This window comes from Pelobates fuscus, chromosome 3 (genome assembly GCF_036172605.1).
Source record: "Pelobates fuscus isolate aPelFus1 chromosome 3, aPelFus1.pri, whole genome shotgun sequence".
Lineage (NCBI taxonomy): Eukaryota > Metazoa > Chordata > Amphibia > Anura > Pelobatidae > Pelobates > Pelobates fuscus.
In genome coordinates, this window is record NC_086319.1 from 269,508,176 (window position 1) to 269,531,870 (window position 23,695).

General features: G+C 42.1%; 1 protein-coding gene across 1 annotated transcript in view; it reads left to right on the forward strand.

The window, feature by feature from the left end:
* Window positions 1-2,145: 2,145 nt before the first annotated feature.
* Window positions 2,146-23,695, forward strand: part of LOXL2 (lysyl oxidase like 2) — a 64,063-nt gene continuing 42,513 nt past the window's right edge. Inside the window, 4 exon segments of the mRNA XM_063448510.1 lie at window positions 2,146-2,192; window positions 16,370-16,449; window positions 16,452-16,739; window positions 17,080-17,255. Of these exon segments, the coding sequence (XP_063304580.1) occupies window positions 2,149-2,192; window positions 16,370-16,449; window positions 16,452-16,739; window positions 17,080-17,255 (588 nt within the window). The 5' untranslated portion in view covers window positions 2,146-2,148.

A 23,695-nucleotide genomic window follows, 5' to 3' on the forward strand; every position in this document is an offset into this window, starting at 1 on the left:
TATTCCTGTTCCTTTAATCTTGGTCTTTCAGCTGTTTAGTAGAGAGCTACCTAATTTGGTATCCTTATACACTATATAGCAATCCCACAGAAGATAACAAAATTAGGACATCATCTACTAAACTGCTGGAAGATCACAATTAAGAAACTGGCTTCTTTCCTGCGTTTGTTATTATTACCATAAACATCATTACTATATTACATTTTTAGCTTTATTGATGAACGTGGCCCTCCATCCATACACAGACATGGCATTCGGCCCTCATGCGGAAAAAAGGTTGCGGATCGCTGATAGACTCTAGAGTGGGATGAGACTGGATAATGACATCACAACCCTTCCCACTCACCCTAGTCTTTAAGAGGCTTATTCACTACAGAGAATTGTCAGGAATACAAAGTGAATTTAACCCCTTAAGGACACATGACATGTCTGACATGTCATGATTCCCTTTTTTTTCAGAAGTTTGGTCCTTAAAGGACCACTCTAGTGCCAGGAAAACATACTCGTTTTCCTGGCACTAGAGTACCCTGAGGGTGCCCCCACCCTCAGGGACCCCCTCCCGCCGGGCTCTGGAGAGAGGAAGGGGTTAAACTTACCTCTTTTTCCAGCGCCGGGCGGGGAGCTTTCCTCCTCCTCTCCATCTTGATCGCGACGTCATCGGCTGAATGCGCATGCGCGGCAGGAGCCGCGCTCGCATTCAGCCGGTCGCATAGGAAAGCATTTACAATGCTTTCCTATGGACGCTTGCGTGCTCTCACTGTGATTTTCACAGTGAGAAGCACGCAAGCGCCTCTAGTGGCTGTCAATGAGACAGCCACTAGAGGATTTGGAGGCTGGATTAACCCTCATTATAAAAATAGCAGTTTCTCTGAAACTGCTATGTTTATAAAAAAAAAGGGTTAATCCTAGAGGTACCTGGCACCCAGACCACTTCATTAAGCTGAAGTCGTCTGGGTGCCTAGAGTGGTCCTTTAAGGGGTTAAAATGTAGCTATTCTTACTTTAATGAATAAGTGTGTGTGTGTGTTGTGGAAAGATAAAAAGAAAGTGGAGACATCTGCTGGGGGATGGATGCAGGGAAATCTAAAACTGGTGTGTGGAGAAATGTACTGGGCATGTGTCATAAGTTGTACTGGGGATTTTTTTGTAGATCGTCCCTGGCATATAGGGAGAGATACTGCTGTTGGATAATGTACTGGAGAGTTATGTGGCTGAGTAGAGATGTACTATGGGGCTGCAGGGGAATACTCTGGGGGAATATAGTAGGGAAGGTGTACTAGGAAGGGTCAGGGATGAGGGAGACATACTTGAGATGGCTACAGAGTGATGTACAGTAATATGCATAAAAGTTGTGTTGCTGCCTGTTTTAAAGAGGTTATTTAGGCACTATAACCACTACAGCTTTGAATGTCCAACACCCAATGATTATGTCAAACCAAATAAATGTTAGATAAAAACAGTCTTTGGAAATGGCACTTCAGCCATATTGCTTCAGGATCCTATCAGAAGAAACAGTAACGCTAAAATGTAGGCATATCATCAATTATAGTACATACCTTTTTAAAGTGCTCTTTATTTTAGCTTCCAAATTCTCCAGTTCCTGTATCTTACCTGAAGTCCATCTTTAAAATGTGCTCATAATGCTTGGTGTATGTGAGTGCACAACACAGCTTCAATCAAATGAATAAAAATTACACTATTGTGAGTTTATACAACATAACTTCACTGAAATCCTAAAATTCTGACGCCAAAATACATGAACAGCTATAAAATGGTCATAACGTTCCTTTCCTATAGTTAGCAATGACTCGCCCTGTAACCACAACAAATTGTAAATCTGCTCATTTCAAACGTCTGGGACTTTTGCTACTGGAACAAAGTAAAAAGGAAGAAATATTTACATTTTTAAAATAAATTATTATGTTCAATGTGCCCTTACCTTCTCTGATAGGTAATTTAGTAGGTAAACGTCTTCCCTTTTTCAGCTGAAAAAATAAGTGAGTGTACTCCCACCGTCCATATTGAAATCATAGAGATAAATGTCCAGCCTCTTCGGGACAACTCTATGATTCATACATATTGTGTTTCCTGTGAGTACTAGACATAGAAAGACTTCCTGCTGTCTAAACAGGAAGTAGCACAGAAAGGCATGTATAATTTGACCATTTATGGCGGGAAGAATGTCAGAAAGAGGTAATTGTACATGTTATAATAACACAGCCATTTATACTGTATAGGCAGGGTATTGTGTGATTGCTGTTTATGTTATTAAGATGTGCTACATGAAGGAGTTTCAAGGTATGTATACATAAATATAAAATATTCAGACATGTTCCCTGCAATTCTTGGTGCATGCAGCTATATTATATAGCATTAACATCTCAGCATCTGTATTCTATTCTGCCAGCAATAAAACATTTATTCCCCATTATTTGTTAGACTATTACATGTAAAATACAGACACTATCAGGTCTAACAGGGTTAATTTACCAACTGAAGTTCGAATTTTAGCACAAAATTGATGAAAACAAAGCTGACTGAGGATATATCCAGTTTGGCAATTTTGGCCTCAGATTTGAAATTCCCAATGAAATCCCAACAATTCACACTTTTATTGAATAACACTGACAGGTTGAAGTACAAATGCAAACTATGATAATACATTTGTTAATTAATGAGGCTGAAGTTGTTTTTTTCATATGGCCAGTTTCTTTTTGGAAGTTGGTTTCTTAGTCGGCTCTGGTTATAATTTAAATTACAGTTATATATTTCATTCCAGTACAACCCACATAATAATGAAAACATTTGGAGGGGGGGGGGGGGGGGGGGGGGGGGGGGGATTACTACAATTATGTAATATCATTATAATTTTTTAATATTTTAGCCAGCAAACTATGTTCATCTCAGAATTAATCAACCAAAATACATTTTTAATAAGTATCTATATATTAATAAGTAAAATAACTGTTTGTTTTCAAAGGGTTTATTGCCATTGGGTCACTGATATTCATATGTATTTACACAAAGTAGGGTGCATTTGTCTTTAGCCTGGCCCAGTGGTGAATTTGGAATTAAAATCAGTGCCAACCCTGCCATGGGTGCTTTTCACAGGGCCCAATGGCAATTAACCTTTTGAAAATTCACTGAGACTATAGTGGGATTACTGAAATTTACCAAATCAGCTATTTTGGCCTGGATTATGCCTGACTTTAATTTGGTACAATTCTGAATTTGGTAAGTAAACTTCTATTTACGCCATATTTTTCTAGTTCCCAACTTCTGCTGCTTCCTACTCTTTCGGGGTTTAATTATTCCTTGTATTTCAACATCTACCCCTTCAGATTAATCCTTATAATGTATATGTTTATATCAATTCCTTATTTTTTTTTTTATACTGCAAGTAGTCCCCATTAATGCCTACTCTGCATACTGGTGGTACTAAAACCGCATTATTGATTTGTCATAGGGTCTCTTTTAGTACTGTCAGAATATTTTTGGTGCCAGGTTTCTACAGAGCACGTGAACATAACAGCAGGCCTTGTAGAGAAACATGATATGTCCTACTACTATGGCATGCTAGAAGGTTTAATTACATGTGCACTACAAAAACTTTATTGCAGCCAGCATAGCTCTCCTTTTCTCCCCAAATCTCTTAATTAGGGGCCCTGCATCTTGGAGCATTGTTCATCTGTGCTGAAATCTTTCTGGGATCAGTCAGCCCTGAGAGTCCTGAGCCTTTTCCTGTAATAAGGCTGTCCGGCACTCCTCTCTGAACTTGTGACTTTTTAAGGGCAGTCATTATTAATCATCTAAAATGCATACTCAAGCCCTAACCATTCCCAACATGCTTGGGTTACTGGAAAATAAGCGAATATCCTTGTCACAACAGCATAATCACAGAGTTTAGAGATTAGGTTGTATTTATATTAATTTTTTTAAATAACGACTAGAGATGAAGTTACTTTAAACCAGGGCTCGACAAATCCCAGGCGCCTGGTCTCCATGGCGACCTAGAATTTTGCCCAGGCGCCTGGGTGTTTGTCAGCCTGTTCAGCGGAGGCGGCCGGATGAAGAAGAATTCAGGAGGCTGTGAGGTTGCTGTAATCTCCAACCTCTTCTTGCTCTGCTCTCTAGTGCGCCCTGCTGTGATGCTGGGATATGACATCACTCCAGCCCGGCATCACTAACAGCGTGCGAGGGAGCAGAGCAAGAAGCCCTTGAAGAGTGCAAGATCACAGCAACTCCCCGGGACCAGTGAAAGGATTAACTCCAGCTCTCACAAAGGTTGGGAGGCTGATTGGACTTCAATAAAAAAAAATATAATAATAATTTGTGAGTATATGAGGAAGTGTCTGTCAGTGAGTGTGTATTAGTCAGTGAGAGTGTGTATGTGAGTATGTGTGTCAAATCAGTATGTATCTGTCAGTGAGTGTGTTTGTTTAGGTGATTGGCCCCCCTCCGATCGCATGGGAAAGGTGTTTTTACTCACCTTTTTTTTCTATTGCTAAGATTATCATTCTTGATCCTTTTTCTCTGAAAAGGCAGTGTTTACATTGAAAAGCCTGCAGGGACCTGTAGTAGTTATGGTGACCATATTGTTCCTTCATAATATTAATATTTTAGAGGAGAAATAGGGCTCTTTTTTGATACCCTATATGTATACAGAGCACAATATTAAATAGGAAAATGAAGGGGGGGGGGACACCAATTTTTTTTTTTCTCAGCTTTACATTTAATATTTCTACACACTAAGTGCAAATAAAGAAGACTAAATCAAATTAGATTCACTAATGAATCCTAATTAGTTAAAATGCCCAATATGTCTAGGATTTCAATTAATTTTTAGATTTGGTAAGTCAAATATTGAAAGGAGTGAATTCATGTTTTTAAGCTAAAACTTTGCAACATTTGCAAATCCAAAACTGCTACATAAAAGTATATATCTGTAGAAGGTACATCCCCCTATGCTATGTTACTAAGCATTTTTACACTTTTTATTTAACCATTATCGCAATCCCAGGTTAATTTACTTAATTTTATTTTAGTTTTTTTTTATTCTGCTACTGTTTTCGAGTACAGTAATACCCGACATGTATACCTTTTCCCCTAATTCTGCCTGTAATCCAACCCGTAATCCTAGATATAATTCAAGCCATAATCTTACCCCTTTACCTACTCCATATCCAACCTATAACGATAATCCTACGCATAATCCAGCACCTAATTCTACCCATAATCCCAGTCCTAATCCTATCCCCTTATCCCACCTCTCAAGGGATTCCCTCTGCTGATGTCAGTACTGAGATCAGCAGAGGGATTTCTCTGATCACACATTGCAGAGAGCTCTTTCGCAGGAATTTCCATCATCTCTACTGAGCTAAGCCTGCAGTGCTCATTGTCTTAGAGTGTTCAGAGTCAATAATTTAAATAAAGAAAAATAAACTGGTAAAAAAAAAAAGTGTTCAGAAACGGTTTCATTGCTTACAACGGGGGGATACTAGGTCACTTAGAATTCACACTTTAGTGAATAATCCTGTAAGTAAGCATCTGCACCCAATATGTGTTAAATTAATCCATATAGCAGACTATCCCAGTTTTTGTGATTGTGTTTAATAAAACTTTTAAAAGTTCAGTTTTGTGAGGTGCACTGTTTTTGATGTCCGTGGATACCTGGCACTCTATGGTTGTCTTCACACAAACATCAGATTTGGGCCCATGCTTTTTGTGTGGTATACTTTATGTCATGGTGATGTTAAATATTCCTGATTGTCAGACAGACAAATTATTTTCAGTGATCATGTTAATGCTTGAAACTGAAAATAAAGAACCTGTGAATGATAACTACTGACAGTCTCATTTCAGTGAAATTTTGCCCAAGAGTGATGGTAGATAAAGGCCACAACGTTCCTATGTTAGTTTATGGAACAATTCAAGGTGGTACTCCAGAAAGCCTGGCTGAGAGAGGTAGGAGCTGAAGTCCAGTGCCATATTAGTTGTGGAAATTATCTATGATTGACAACAGGAACCATTATATCCAACACTCTAATGGATTCTGTGCTACCTATAGTGACACCATTTTATAGTATAAAAAACAGGGTAAATTAGGTTGGTCAGTTGGTACTTCCATCCATCCATCTTCCATCATATTTTTTTGTTCCCTTGCCTCCATAGCCCAGCTCTCTTTCTCTCTCCTGCCACTGTTCAGTTCTCCACACAACACTTTTACCAGCTTATTTCGACACAGGTATCTTATGCATCGGTCCCCTCCTTCCATCTGGCATGCTGTTATTTCTCTTGTGTGTCTTTACCCCTTCCTCATATACATATTCTGTATGTCCATTACATTTTGTCAAATATCCCCATTTTAGAAATGTAAGGCGCTGCAGAATCTGTTGGCGCTATAAAGATGCTAATAATAATATTTAAAATGTGTATTTCTCTTTTTTGTGGAAATATTTCTTAATCCCTTTTCTCTCTTTCTTTTTTTCCCTTTATATCTCACTCTCACCTCTTATATATTCTAACGCTGCTCTTTCCCATTCACTCTCTCTTTTTTGGAAACTTTCTCTTGTCAGCTGAGGGTTTTATTGCTGACATGTCTAATGACACCAGGTGCTGGCAGCCAGAATGGCAGAAGGGATGCTCTCATTAAGCAATTCATTGCACTATGTACATTCTGCACGCTTTCAATCCAGTCAGCAAAAAGGTAGCAGTCAGCTATTTGTGGTTGGAACTTAATTCGTATATATGAAAACAGAGAAGAGGGGGGAAAGTTGGTAGTGGTGTGCCGAAACCAACATATGGGTAGGCCTGTAATAAAGAGGGCCCACCAGAGGTAATGTAATGATGATAGTAAGTTATTAGAGGGAGTGGTCGCTCTAACAGGAACCAGCATAGGTAAGCAGGGGGGGTAGAGCTCATATAGGGAAACCTCCTCCCACAAATTCAGGCCTATGGCCTTTTACTTGTGGTTGGAACTTAATTCGTAAATAAAAATAGAGAAGAAGGGGAAAGTTGGTAGTGGTGTGCCGAAACCAGCGTACGGGTAGGCCTGTAATAAAGAGGGCAAAAGATATTGCAGAAAACACACTTTATTGCATAATTTACAATGCTAGACATTTAAAGGCTTTCCTGAGTTCTTTCTCAGGATGTGGAATATAGGTGCTGTAGACAGAGGATTTCCATCTGCCCAGTCTTTTGATGATATGGACTGGTGTGTCCGTAGTGGAGGCTGAGATGGCTGCCCCAATTCTGAAGGAATGACTGGAAAATGAGGAGGAGTTATGTCCAATCTTAGCAGTAGTGTTCTAACTTGGAATATGAATTTGGAAGTGGTAAGTGGGTGTCCGTGAAGAAGTAGTAGGGGCGAGTTAGGTGGAAGACTGATGCGCGTGGATAGAAATAAGTTGAGTATTTTAACAGGACACCAACGGTTCTCTGTAGGAAACAGAGGGATTGTAGTCGGGTAGTTTGTGTGATTAGTTTTAGATGAGTGTAAAGAGTTAACGTAATGGTCACCGTGTTTGGTTATGTCCGATATTTTTAAACAGGAGCTGACATCCGTTTGACAGACCACAGTAAACTCTCGTCGTCTGAGGAAGCCGTAGAAGGCTATGTAAATGGCTACTTTGATGACCGCGTAAGTCTGGCTGTTAAAGGGATTTGTGTCCAATAGGTCTGACATGTTCCTGAATGGGGAACTCCGTCTCTGGGTAATCTATTGGTAGTAGGTCGATCTATTTTGTTGATGCCTTTAAGAATAGATTTGATGGGGTAAGTTGAAAGAAAAGGTGGGTGATTGGGAAAGGTCATGAGGATGTGGTGCTGTATACCTGTAAGATATAATTTAATACTGTTATGTGCTAATTTAAGGTGTAGGTGGCAAAAAGAGGCAAAAGCCACCATGGTCTCGATAGAATAATTATCTAACACGTGAAATTCCCCACCAAATTTGTGGAACACAGTCAAAGCCCTGTCGTAGGCCGTTTTGGTGTTGGCAGGCAGAGCGTTTTGTGAGAGTGACTGTGCGTGGGTCAATAATCTTGTTAATCCGTTATTAACTCTGGAAATGTCGGGATTCTGGATGGGAGCTTGTTGGCGAGGGGATGCACCTTGTAGAATGCCTGAAAGTTAGACCGGGACAAAGCGTCAGCTGCCGTATTATGAATGACCGGAATGTGTTCGCACACTAGAAAAAATTGTAGTTTTGCAGCCAGCCACGTCAATCTCCATATTAACTGCATTATGGTTAAGGAGGAAGGGCGCCCTTTATTAACGATCTCGCAAGCCGCCAAATTGTCTGAGAAATACTTGACTGCCTTACCTGCCCACAGATGAACCCAAGTATGAGCAGCTGCTACAATGGGATAGATCTCGAAAAGGGCTGAAGTTTCCCTAAAGGCCGGTAAGGCAAGTGTTTCTTGAGGCCAAACATCCCTGAACCAGTGGTTACCAAAAATTGCAGCAAACCCTGAGTGGGCTGCTGCATCAGTCCAAATAACAGTTTGCTCGGTCAGTGGGGCAGTACTTCCACATGAGTGCTAGGCAGTGCTTCCACATGAGTAAATCTGCTACGTCTGGGGGTTTGAGGACTATGGTGCCATCATCAGGCACGCTGGGTAGGAAGCAGAGTAACCTGGAGATGAAAGATCTCCCCTGTGGAATGATACACATCGCAAAATTTAGGTATCCCAGTAAAGACTGGAGATTCCTCTGTGTACCAGTACCTTTATGGAGGAACTGGTCTAGTTCTTGTCTGATGCGTAACAATTTCACATCGGGGAGGCGTGTCTGCATAGACACTGAGTTTAGTGAGATACCCAGAAATACCAACTGTGTTGTGGGGCCTATTGTTTTGTCAGGGGACAATGGGACGCCTAGTGCCGAAAACAGTGCAGTTGTGCTAATGATACTTTGTGAAGTGAGGGAACCTGCCTCCCAAAAAATTTGTCCAAATAGTGTATAGCTGTAGGGCATCTGACCATATTCAAGAGCAGTCAGCAAAGAGTTTCTGCAAATATGTTGAACAGCTTCGGGCTGCTCCATGGAGCCGAAAGTGAGTCTGGTGGTGAAGTAATAACTATCTCTCCATTTGATGCCGTGATATGCCAGAGAGACGAATGGATTGGTAGTAATATGAAGGCATTAGTTATATCTGTCTTACTGAGCCAGGCTTGTTCACCGGCCAGTAGAATAGCTTGTATGGCATGATCCACGGAGGCATAATGGAGAGAGAATTCTTCAGCCAGTATTAGTGAATTTAAACTAGGTTTTTTTTGAAGAATGAGGCGCAGACAAATCGATAATCAAACGTTTTTAATTAGATGTGCTGTTGGTAACCACTCCAATAGGGTTCGTGCGCAATGTGGAAAAGGACCAATCATAAAGCCTGATGTGATCTCTCTCCGTAGCAACTCGTCAACAGGAGATGGGTCATTTGTAGCCGAGAGTAAAATAGGGCATTCCAGTGTGCCTGTTGGGAGTGGTACTAACCCTGTGTGATAACCCTCAGAAAAAACAGAAATCAAATATTGCACCAGGGGAGGCGTGGGTGCGTAAATGGTAAGCTAAGGTGTCGATGTTGACCTCCGTTAGTCATTTCCTAGGGAAAAGCTTAGAAGGGCACATGGCTTTTGTATGTGCCCTGAGTGTGTGTGTGTGTGTGTGTGTATGTGTATATATATATATATATATATATATATATATATATATATATGTGTGTGTGTGTGTGTGTGTGTGTGTGTGTGTATGTATATGTATATGTATGTGTATATATATATATATATATCTCTTGAGGAAGACCCTGTAGGGTCGAAACGTCGTTCAGATGATGTAACTTTTTTATTTATTTTTTTTAATCAATACCAACGGATTTTTTGTAAAGACCTGAGAGTGCATCTCTTATTTCTCTATATATGAACACAGATACTTTTACAAAGCGTTCAGAGAAGGGCTACTAAACTGATTCATGGATTGCATGATAAAACTTACAAGGAAAGATTAAAGGATCTTAATATGTATATCTTGGAGGAAAGATGAGACGGGGGATGTGATGGAAATATTTAAATACATAAAGGGAATCAACACAGTAAAGGAAGAGACTATATTTAAAAGAAGAAACACTACCACAATAAGAGGACATAGTCTTACATTAGAGGGGTAAAGGTTTAAAATTAATATCAGGAAGTATTACTTTACAGAGAGGGTAGTGGACGCATGGAATAGCTAGTGGTAGAGGTTAACACAGTGAGGGAGGTGAAGCATGCATGGGATAGGCATTAGGCTATCCTAGATATAATATAAGGCAAGTGACCTAATGAAAGCATTTAGAAAATTGGGCCAAACATTTCTTATGTGTCATCACATTCTGTATTGAATTGAATTAAAATGTTCATGTCGTGTGGAAAAAGATTAAGCACCATGGAGCTGCCTTAAAGGAACATTTCAAAACTCATAACCACTACAGACTGCTTGGCCAATGGTTTGACTTCTTACCTGGGCACAGCCCACGTCTGTATTCTGAAGCTCTCTTCACTGATGTAAACCCGGCATGCAGAAGTTAGCTCATTGGCTTAGTGCAATCATCGTTTTCTTGGCAGGATCTTTCAACTTTTAGTAGAATCATTCGACTCCCAGCAGATAGGCAGTGGCATGCAGCAGACCCCAGGTAAGAAAACCAACTGTTAGCAAATAGTTTAAATATTTGCATGGGGGGATTTAAGGGTACTTCTGGCATCAGAACTACTACAGAGTGCTGTAATAGTTATGGTGCTTGAAGTGTTTCTTTAACATGGAACAAGAAAGAAATACCAAGCTAACTTTTTTTGGAGCTTCTTTTAGATGGCCGCATATTGTTAGTCCTAGAATATGCAGTTCGGCAAATTATGATTAGATAGTATGTGGCTTTCAAAACTACTTTTGGGGCCAATGTGTGAATATTTCCAACCGCAAAGCCCAAGCTTTGTTCTAGACATTGTACTAGTTAATGGTAGATCTCTCTGATTTCATATAATTACTACTCTAGATTAAAATAAAAGTGCATAGCTTCTGTCTAAACACCCTGCCACCTAACACCACAGACTCATTTCACCTAGTAAGCTGATGTTGGGTGCAATTACTTGTGTCACTCTGAGCCACTTAGTGGTAGCCCAGTGTGTATGTTTCTAGCGGCTGAATTAGATGATTAGCTTTATGTGGTATCGCCAGTTTTCATAGGATGTTGGTTCTCATAAGTCTGTCCGCTAGAGGTCTACCAGACCTGTGTTACCCACCCACACGTGTATCCCACCCACCCACATCTCTTTTCTTGTTATTTTGTATACTTTTCTCCATCCTCTCTTTTCTTCTCATTTCTGCAGACATTACCGACACATGACCTCGGTTCTTTATGAGGTTTTTGTAATAGAGCCTTTGGAGGTTTATTCAGAAATATTTCCCTAAGAGTAGGTTATGTGATCGTGGTAAACCCAGGAACTCAATGAAGTAAATTTAGGAGACTTGTACCATGGCCAATAATAGAGCTTATTAATGAAAATAGTAAATTTCATGGATCTCATAAAAATACCTAAAAGGGCTGCATTGTAAAGGATTTAAAGAGAAATGTAGGAAACTTGTGTGTGTGTGTGTCACCAAAGTGTAATTAGAAAGTGCTGCGGAACATGTTGGCTCTATATAAATGCTATACACTCACAGGTACAGCCAGTCAATACAATAGAATACAAGAAAGTGGAGGGTGCGCTAAATAAACAGCGTGACAACACTATGTATACTTTTCAATAGAGTAATAAATTGGTATCTCCATGTCAAACTCAAGTATCATGTATATGTATGTTTGAGTTTGACGTGGAGATACCAGTTTATAGTATACATATATTATAAGTATACATATTGTTTTCATACTTTTTAGCGCACCCTCCACTTTCTAATTTTGTATACACACACATGTCTATATACATACAGTTTTATCTCAAGTAAAATGTGATTATCCACATTTCATATTAACTTTTACCTTTCTGATAGTGACAATTTCTCTTTCTCCTACAAAAGTGTTTACTAATGTGAGGAATACAGTGAAGATAAGTATAAAACCTCTGTTACAGTTCTGGGTCAGTAGGCACTGTCCGTTTTCTGGGATGTTCTGCCTACATAGAATCATTTTGGAATTTGCATTGATTGTCAGGCTGATAAATACAGGTGTTTTTTTTGACCAGGTGATTTATTAACTTTCACATCCAATCCCAGACGGTTGTGCTTACTTGTTCATCCACCTCCTGTTATGGGTTTGGCTTTCAATCTATGTTTCTGTTACTGACCCTATCACAGGTCTGTTGCAGCTCAGCCGATACATTAGATTTGGGGAAGTACATGCAATTTGTAGTGCCTCACTTGTCTTTGATCAGTCTATCCCTTGAAATGTTCCACTGGTACCCTGCACACACACTTTCAGATATTAACAAAATGCCGGGTGCATACAGCCATAGCCAAAAAAATTGTAGAGTATACAAAAAGAAGGCTTGCACTCACGGTCTGTCTCATGGTAAAAGTTTCCTCTTTATTCCAATATTCTTAAAACATGATTCAATTCATCAACCTTTCAGCCATCTATTGTGGCTTTCATCAGGATCAGTTAAGCACCATGAAATCCCTTGAAATGGGTACACTTTCTCTCTCAAAGCTGGTAAGTCTGGGTATTTTGTTTACATGGTAGGATAAGTTTATTTCAACCCAGGGATTCAGGTCTCATTTTCAACCTTGTCACTATATACGGTACCTGCCGTAAGCAATCACTATTAACCCCTTAAGGACCAAACTTCTGGAATAAAAGGGAATCATGACATGTCACACATGTCATGTGTCCTTAAGGGGTTAACAACAGCCTGTAGCTAGTATGAGCCAATAATTACTGACTGGTTTCCAGCACTGTTGCTATTTTTATGAACTGACCCCCAACAACGTCTGCTTGCAGTGATTCCAGCCAGCCACAGATTAGCCTTTTACAGATTTATTTTGTATACTATATGTCTGTGTTTAACAGATTGCGCTATATATATATATAGCGCGCAAACAAAAAAGAAACCTCTTGCACTCCTACTAAAAAGGTTTTAAAATACCTGGTGCCAAGTCACAATAATATAATATCAAAAAATTACCGTCACTCTAGGCTTTGTTCATCCAATTTATTTGTAGTTAATCCAGGGTTGTCAACGTTTCAGCTCCCAATCTTTCATCAGGACACATAGAACAATATACATTAAAATGACAAACATATATAGGACTTATCAACTTATATATGTTTGTCATTTTAATGTATATTGTTTTATGTGTCCTGATGAAAGCTCCAATTGGGAGCTGAAAAGTTGACAACTCTGGTTTAACTACAAATAAATTGGATGAACAAAGCCTAGAGTGCCGGTAATTTTTTTATATTAAAATATATATATATATAGATATACCACCCCCCTCTCAGAGTGCTCCAGGCCAGAGCAAGATGGGAGAGAGCGCTAGCTTCACCTTACAGGTGCTCTGCAAGGGGAATATTTTCACATTTGTCAGTGGTGTTCAGTGTTTGCTGACAACAAATTATTTTATACTCAGATTTGACATTAGGCAGCCTCGAACAGAGTTCTAGACTGCCAATGCCACATGTGCTGGGGGAGCAAATAGCCCCCAGCACACAATTAACAATATCTCGGTATGTGCAGTGTTTCAAGCACAACACAGACAGGCTCCTACTGCCATAACCACTTCAAATCACTGAAGTGGTCATGATGGTTAAGTAACCCTTTAACATTTTCAAAATGTTTATATTCACAAAATATACTATATTAAATCTGCAAACAAGCTATGATACATAAGTCACCCTGAGTGCATTTAATCCGTTCTAACAATATAGCATATTTAAGACCTGTGATACATTATAGTAAATGCATAACAGGTGAGGTGGGGGTGCTGTAGCTCTTGGTGTGAAGGGTTTACCCGGTTCCTCTTATTCATTTGTAATAGAATGTTTAAAAAAAAAAAGAGGATTTAAGACTGATTCCACCCCTATAACAAGCAGACACAGGCTCCTTTACATTACATAGGGAAGAAGTTAGTGTGGTCGGGCCTGGGGCAGACACTGTGGAATCTGTGATCAGAGGCTAATAAAGAATGCACATTGCAGACCCAGAATCCAGATGGCCAACCCTGCAGCACTAGGTGTAAGCATATGCAGCCTATATACACATCATGAATACATTATATACCATAAAATAATTACACTCTGCATACCACGGCACACAGACAGTAGGCAATTAACAGATCAAAATACTCAGCTCAATTTAAACATATTTTTATTTATTTATTTATATATGTAATGGAATGTTAGCCGTCCATATGATGTAAACATGGGCTGACTCTATAGCCAGCTGCTTACTCCCACATCACATTATTTTATCTGAGCAATACAGTATGTGTTTCTCATTTAACCCTAACTAGTGCAGTTATAAGGCATATTCTGTATGCAACCCTTAGTTTGCTTACTGTCAGATAATATTTTAACTCTTTAAGCTTGGGTATATATCAAAGAGAGAATTTGCCATGATCTCTGGAGAACTGATACCTGCTACGTGCAATGTTAAAGTGGCTTTTAGCAGGTTTTGTTTTCAAATTAATCCTATTTTGTCTCTCTATTCCCCTGTTTTTTGTTTTTTGGGTTTTTTTTTTTTTTAAACTTTTTTACAAGCATACACTACTGGCAATTCTTCTATAGATAAATCCGACTTTATGTGTCAGTATAAGTCTTTCTAATTTTTCCTTGTGTTTAATGTGAGATGTAACATGCATGAGCACTTTTACAGCAAGTCCAAGCTGCACCGCAAGGCGTTGCTGAATTTATAGGTTTGTAAATTCTCCAGAATTGCTATAAAGTTGCAGCACGTGTCTATATTCAGAGTGAATTTAATGTCTTGCAATAAACATTGAATAAACAAACTAGTTGGTTTTTGAATCTGTGGAAAAGCCATTATATACATGTATAGAGGGTATTAATTAAAATATAGTTTGCATATTTCCCATTGCACTGTCAATATGCATTTCGCTGAGTAAGGAGGAAGAGGGGATGTAATAGACATCAGGGTTGAGGCTAAGAGCATCACATTTTGGCAGGAGACAAGTTAAAAACCTAGCCTGCTTGTCTCCTTCAACAGGAGGTGTTAATGGATCAATGGCCTGGGGTCCCTGGAGAATGAATAAGTTCTGCTCTGTATGGCAGGTTAAGGTCAACGCTGGGGTATCCCCTTTCTCCAGTGATGTCATTTTTAGTATGACCTCAGTCTGGAAATATTCATCCAGAACAGCAACCCCCAATCCCAGCTTACTAGTAGGGATGTCTGGGAGAGTCAGACAAGGAGGGGGCAGCTTTTGGATGTCTGGTGGGGGGAGAGCAATGGGGAAACAGTTTATATTACGAAAGGATACAGTACTTCCACACCGTGCCTCACTGAAAATTCCTTTGCTTATTTTAAACATTTATGTATGATATAATGACTCATTACTTACACACTGAGAACAATGAGCAGCCTGTCTTCCAAATTGAGCTGATTGGCAAGGGGGTACCACTATGCCTGATGTCTTATATGTTTAAGTGTCTGCATATGCCTCCGTCATTGACAAGACACAAGGGTTCTCTGGTCAAAGCATATTGCAGGCTAAGTAATTAAAATTACCAGTAACAAGGTTTCATTTCACTAACCAGAAAAATCATTGGGCAGAAAAATAATGTGTAAATAACTTTGTTAGTAGAATGGTGGATTATAACAATCCTTTCAAGCCATGGTCCAAGGAAGATGGTCTGTAGTGGTCCTGTGACTCCGGGGCACCTGGGAAATAATCACCTCCTGTTCCAGAAATTCATTATTCTCATATCTGATCTTGGGTTACTCAATCTGATCCACTTCACTGGCCTTAATCTGTAGTACCTTTACCTTTACCTTTACCATGGGTGCAAGAGGCAGAATTTACTTCTGTTCCTCAACCTTGGTGAATAATAGTCTCAAACTCCTTTCATTGTATATAATGTATATATAATAATGTATATAATGATGATGATGCGTATACATGGAATGATGCTCTATAATGATGCTGAGTATACATGGAATCCTAAATCATGTCAGATGTAGCTTGGCTAGAAAGCCAAAGGTTGCCAATAATGATGTTGAGAGGCCACTCTGATGCTGGGGTTATTTTGTGGGAATATGAAATTTCCAATGTCATAGGCTCCTCTAAGCGTTTATCTATATCTGTATATTGATACCGAACATTCTGCATTGTATAACAGTTCAGAGTATATCCACATATATTACACAATGCTGACACATTCTCTTTAATTCTAGGGGTGCCGTTACAAGCCATTGTCTCCATAAAATATGTTGGCGGCACATTTGTTCTTCATCTTTCTTTGCTTTGCTGTCCCCTCCCTGGGGCAGTATGAACACTGGCTCTATTATCCAGAATATCAGGAACCACAGGCACCGGAACCATTACCTACTCAGCCACCTGATACCACGACAAAGGTCTACATAAGGCTGGCAGGGGAGAAACGCAAGCACAATGAGGGGAGAGTGGAGATTTACTACAATGGACAATGGGGGACTGTCTGTGATGATGATTTCTCCCTCTATGCTGCCCATATAGTGTGCAGAGATCTGGGCTATTCAGAGGCAATATCATGGTCACCCGGCTCCAAATATGGCAAAGGAGAAGGTGAGTACGACTGTCGTGTTAAATGTCTGCATTGGTTCTGACAGTTGTTTTCGCTATTTATTACTTTTTGCAACTTTTGTTTTGTTGCAGTATTTATGGTATAGCACATCTAGTGATTTTTTTATTGAATTCATTCACACCAAAGACATTTGCTCTTTTCTGGTGTTCTAGGAATATGTTTTAAATAGCCACAAAATATTCCTTGTTATGAGTACCAAACTGTTGGCATAAAAATGGTGGCACTTTACAAACTGCTCACCCACTATGTGTATACAGTATGTGAGTGAGATATCCTGGGCTACCTTTATCACTCACTCTGTGATTTATTTTTTTTCCATAGGCATGATCTGGCTGGACAATGTGCACTGCACTGGAAGAGAGCGAAGTATTGCAGCCTGCCGTTCCAATGGATGGGGAGTCTCAGATTGCAAGCACAGTGAGGATGTTGGGGTACAGTGCAGCGATCGAAGGCTCCCTGGATTCAAATTTAACAATGAGCTGGTGGGACGGTTAGAGGTGAGAATTAATCTGAAAGGGAGTGTTTTTTCAATGAAGATGAAAGTATGTTAAGCAGAGCATAGATATTAATCACATACAATGCAGCGACCACTGCACATGTGATAAACAGATGTGCAGAGCAGTTCACACACTATGTACAGATCTACAGAGGAGTGTGACCATGAAATACAGATCTCTAGATCACTGCGTGTGCATGATAACCAGCAGAGCCCTACACATAAAATGACAAATAGGAGCACACTGCAACATGGAACTTTGAAGATGTATCATAAACATACCCATGCAAAAAATAACTTCATGGTATAATAAAACACTGCTCATGTTCTCCATATTGCTGGGACAGATTGTTGCAGGCATGCTGTGTAATGCTAACTCAGTTTGTAAGGAGTGCTGTCTATCAGTCAATTTGCTAGGTGTGCTGTCTGTCACTAGACTACATTGCTCAGCATGCTGCACAATGCTATACCAGATTGTAATGAGAACTGCCAGTCAGTAAGACACATTGCTATGTAAGCTGCATTCATATCACTTGGCCAGATTTCCAGCTGTGCTGTACTGCCCATCACTAGGCCAGCTTTATGGGTTAGCTGTACATCACTAAGCCTGGTTGCTTGGTGTGCTATACATTAGTAAGCTAGATCAGTCCTTTTTTTGCTGTGCCATGAAAAACTAAGTATTGCAAATGTCCTTCAGGTCCCTCTGGACTGCATGGTCTTGTCTCACCCCAGCACGTCTAGACTTTGAGTTGTCTGTTACATTAATCACTCAGTAATGTCAGCATTTTTCCATTAAACACCCAGCTGCTCTATCACATCCCCAAAAGTCCACATTACTTATGTATCACCCACCCAGTGTGCACATCAGTGCCCTATCATTACCCATCACAGGACTATAAAACACTCACGTGTCAGGCAGTAATCATTACTAACAGCATACCTCATGCACTCACATGTACAGTATGCTGCTAGGAGCTAACAATACAACTGGAATTCTAGGCCCGGTTCAGAAATTAGCCACTGAAAAAGTCTTGCAAGCAGGGGTGCCAGTTGCAATTTTTCTTTTTGAACTGGAAAGTCAATTTTTCAAACACTCTGGCCAGGAGTCACATTTGCCAATACTGGACAAGTTTAGACCTTCCTAAATCCACATCATTTTCTTTCTTTTGTTTTTTTGTTTTTTTTTGGTGGCACAGTTAATAACCTTTCTCTGCTTTACTTGCAAGTTCTCACTTCGAGATTGAGTGGATTTCGTGTGTATGAGAAATGGCTTTTTTTTGCATTTTTGTAGAAGCTTTGGAAACTCTGACTTTATGGAGAGTTAGTCCTGCAAAATAGGGTGTGAGAGGAAATATATTTGATTTTCATGTAGAGGTGGAAAAACTTATATTAGGATTTATTTCAGGACCCTGGCATATGTGCTGTTATTATCTGAGTCACCCAGTATATGAAGTGTCCCTGTATGTCACACACTGGGTATATATAATGTTCTCTTATCTCATTCACTCAGTATATATCATTTTCCCTTATCTCATTCACTCAGTGCATGTAATGTTCCCTTATCTCATTCACTCAGTGTGTGTAATGTTCCCTTATCTCATTCACTCAGTGTGTGTAATGTTCCCTTGTCTCATTCACTCACTATATGTAATGTCCCCTTATCTCATTCACTCAGTGTGTGTAATGTTCCCTTGTCTCATTCACCCACTATATGTAATGTTCCCTTATCTCATTCACTCAGTGTGTGTAATGTTCCCTTATCTCATTCACTCAGTGTATGTAATGTTCCCTTATCTCATTCACTCAGTGTATGTAATGTTCCCTTATCTCATTCACTCACTATATGTAATGTTCCCTTATCCCATTCAGTGAGTATATATAATGTTCCCATATCTCATTCACTCACTATATGTAATGTTCCCTTATCTCATTCAGTGAGTATATATAATGTTCCCATATCTCATTCACTCAGGTTGTGTTCCTGTAACTAGATTACTCCTTGAAAACCTGTGCTCATCCTCTGAAATGTGTTGTTTTTTGCATAAGTAGTGCTTTACATGATCTCTTCACTGTGTCCAAGCTATGGTCCCATTCTATATGTGATTGGTTTACTGTCTGCCTGGGCTGTACACATATAATGCCTGGTCTGTTTACCATATGACCAAACTGTGCTGTCTGTGCCCATACATTGCATCATCTGTTCACTACCTGCCCTCAGTATGCCCTACTTTTTCTGTGCATTCATACTACATAAAGTCTGTTTATTCTCTGTCCAAGCCCGGCCTAATCTGATTGTGCAATTACTATACATGATCTGTTTGATGGGCCCATGCTCTGCATTATCTAGTTACTCTGTGCCCAGACTGTTACTAATCAGTTTAATTTTCTCTTTGCGGGGGCGTGGTTTACAGCCGGAGCAAGATGGACGTCTCCATGTGAAGCTCCGCTGGGACCACATAGCCAATAGCTTATTTTAGCACATAAACTCACAGAGAAACCTGGGGTGCTACCGGGGAAACGGACATGGAGAAGCGGACCCTGAAAAAACAGCCCAAAAAGCAGACAGAACAGGGCAACACAGTCTCTGAAATGTTCGCGGCCTCCCGCGCCATGCGATCCACGCCTCAAGATGGCGGACGGGTGAGCCCGCGAGTGTCCCACTCACCTTCCAGCCCCGGAGTGGCGGCGACGTCGGAGGTCTCAGACACTAGTGCCGCACAGATATTGGCAAATCTGGCGGAGGTGCGTAGCTACCTAGCCACCGAAATCGCCAGAAACACGAAAGAAATTAAAGCGGAAATATGCGCCCTGGGCGCGAGAACGACCGAGCTGGAAACGCGGGTTGAGTCCACGGTCCTGGCTCACAACACTGCTACAGCTCACATTAACACGCTGACCTCGCGACTGTCTATGGCGGAAGCTGCCCTGGATGACATGGGGAACAGATCCCGCAGGAACAATATTCGACTGCGGGGTCTGCCAGAGAAGGAGGGTGAAGGCCCCCTCATGGAGGTCGTACTGGAGATACTGAGGCCGCTTCTCCCCGAGATCCCTGACTCCCACTGGCATATCGAACGGGCACATAGGGCACTAAGGCAACGACATGCGGATGATAAACGCCCCAGAGACATTATAATTAAATTCATGTTCTTTCAAACGAAAGAAGCCCTTATGAGACGCGGGCGTGAGGCCCCCATCAGACATGGCGGTATTGAACTTACCCTTTACCAGGATTTGACACCGGAGACTCTGCAAAAACGGAGGCGGTGGCGGCCGGTGACAGAACTCCTCCAGAAAAATAAAGTGCGGTATGCTTGGGGCTTCCCTTTTCGTCTACTTGCATTCCGGGACGGGCGTACCAGAACCCTGTACCCGGAAGGAGATCCGGTTGCCTTCTTGCGGAGCGTGGGGATCCAGGATGGCCTCGAGGCAGCGGCGTTACCCCCGGCGGTAGAGGAGCTCCGACCCCTCCCACGAGAATGGTACTCGGTAGGCGACCGAGGCCAGATGGGTTAGCGGTCGGCGGTGAGATCCCGCCTGCATTATTGGCTGGGTAGGTGAAGGACCGTTGGGGGGGCTCTTGCGGGTGGCGGGATAAGCCTGGGGGGCCCCAACGAGTAGAGGGCCAACTTATAAAAAAAAAAAAAAAAAAAATTTATTTTATTTTTCTATTTTCTCTCTCCCCTTTTTTTGCTATTTTTAGGAGGGGCGCTTGGCAAATGGGTGGGGCGCACCAGGGCCGCCGGAGCCCATCTTTGGGTGGGTTAGGGGTGAGAGTTTAGGCCACCGGCTGCCTGCACGGGGGCATTGTTTGGGTCGGAGGGTCTCTGGCCGGTGCAGCGACCTTTTTCATCTTTTTGGGGGGGGGGAAAGCCTCGGTGGGGGGACCCCTCCACCCGCTGGTTTTATTCCCGCCGGGCTGCCCCCACGTATGGAGGCCTGGGGGTCGTTAGTAGACTGAGACTTCAAAGTTTCTACACCCTTGCGATGTATAGACCATGTTTATGCTCATGCTTGTTCAGTGTTTAAAAGTGTTTAACGTATGTGTTTTTTTTGGGCTTGTATATTCTCCTGTCCTTTCCCTTCGTTGGACGGGTGGGGGCAGGATGGCAACCGAGCGGAAGTTGGGGCTCTCACGCTCGATAGTACGCAGTTTTTGCGGTCATTTAACAGGCCCAAACCTCAAGGGATGCGCTGGGGTATTCCCAACGCTGCTTGGTTCTCGAGGAAGGGGCATGTGGGACTCGAGTCGATGGGGTCACAGGCCGGGGGTGGGGGAGCGGGGAGCGGGGGCAGTGGCCTGACGCCCCGGGCTAACAAACTTAGAGCCGGTTTTCTAAGAGGTGCGGGATGGTAGCTTTACCGACAAAGGGGGGTGGGGGCTTTTCAGGCCTGGATCCTTATTATACTGATTGTAATTTTAACACGGGGGTCCGGTAGGGGGCGGCTGCTTCCTATGAGTCACGGGGAGGGTTGAGGGGCAAGCCGGTCCAGGGGGGGTCGGGGCAACTGGGGTTGAAGCGTTTCCCCTCTATCACGTATAGATACGCTGTCTCCGGATATCACCGTGCCCCCCTGTATCGCCTAATCACATAACAGGACGGGCTGCTGCCACCGCCGCGAGAGGTCTGTCTCCCCGATCGGGGACCTCCAAATAATTGCTAGGGGGAATGCGTAACAAAGTGTGTATTACTGCTGGTGTCCGGACGCGCTGGTCCCTGGGCGGCTGAGCCGGCGGCAGGCTTCTCGTATGCTAATTTGCGTGGGGGATGACTGTGGCCGGCTCGGTTGTGCTCCATGGGATTGCGCTCCTAAAAGGCGGATCCTCCGCCACGCTAGCGAATTACAGGCAGCACGATTAACATAACGTGATTTCCCATCTAGTCCAGTCCCTTCAGGACTGAACACTGAATGTTTTCTCCTCATTTCGGCTATAGATTATGTTTGCCTCATGATTTGCCTAGTGTACTGCTGTAAGCACCAAATCTTTAAATGTGCAGCGGCTTTCATGAAAGTCAGGCCTCCTCGTTCCGCTGCTATAAAAATGTATACTGTTGTGGCGTTTGGAATGTGTTCGGTATACAGATGTGGATGACTGATGCTTTATGACACCTCTCCTGTATACCTTACAGTAACGCACATGGTTATAGGTCATATGCCTCTATCTTATATGTTGTTGTTGTTGTTTTTTTATGAATAATTGCATTTTTGCCAGGCTGAGGCCTCGGGCATGGGCTCTTGTCACCCAGGGTGAGGAGTTTATCTCTTTAGATGCAAGCTGGCACTGGACAGTGCCCGCATTGGCTGGTCCATGTCCCTTCTGCTCCAGGGCTTTCTTATCAGGCGCTGGGGGGAATGGGACATTTACCCCAACGTGGCCTGGCTGTGGGTAAGACCAGGCGATTTCTGTACAAAGTTATTCTATCACTTTCTCTAACCCTCTTCTATTTTCCCTTTACCCCACTCTCCACTCCCTTGCCCCTTCTCCCTCTTTTATCTCGTAGGGGGTGGCGGGAGGAGGCGGCCCAAAATCATAGACAAGACACGGGGACGAGACACGGCCTATACATAGCGGTCCACCATAGTTTGACACATGCCCATTAAACTGGTTTCACTTAATGTAAAGGGCCTAAACGCACCCAAAAAAAGGCGGCTCTTATTTAGGGAACTTAAACGTTTAGACCCGGATATAGCTCTTATACAGGAGACACATCTTCCCAGATCGGCCAAATTCGCACTTAAAGACCACACTTATAACACCACCTTTGAAGCGAGAGCCCTCAACAAGAGGAATGGCGTCGCCATCCTAGTGCATCGGAGGTGCCCGATTAGCATCCATAGAGTTAGCGCAGACCCAGCAGGACGTAACGTACACCTGTCAGGTTCCCTGTTCTCCCACACGATCCACATCTCCAATGTTTACGCTCCCAACGACCCTTCCAAAGAGTTTTGGGCAGACCTCGCCAAAGTTGTCACTACACTCCCGAATGGTATGGTGATAGTGGGCGGAGACTTTAATGCAGCCCCATCCCCGGCGGCAGACAGGGGGCCATGCAGAGGACTCCCACGGTCCCATAGAAGAGGAGGCCAGGACAAGCTGCTTCATACGTTTATACAACAGTCGGGCCTTATCGACATCTGGAGAGCCCAGCACCCGGACACGAACGACTACACGTTTTATTCACAGCCCCATAACACGTATTCCAGGATCGACTTGTTCCTGGTCAACCCCCAGACTGTTTCTAGGATTGTGGACTCCACGGTAGGATCCATATCCTGGTCGGACCACGCGGACGTCTCCATTACCCTGGACAAACTGAGCGCGGCAACTCCATGGACGTGGAGACTGAATAATTCCCTGTTGAGGGACCCGGAGATAGTTGAAATTGTACGCAGGGAACTGGCCGACTACTTCTTTAGAGAAGCCGCATCGGGGGTATC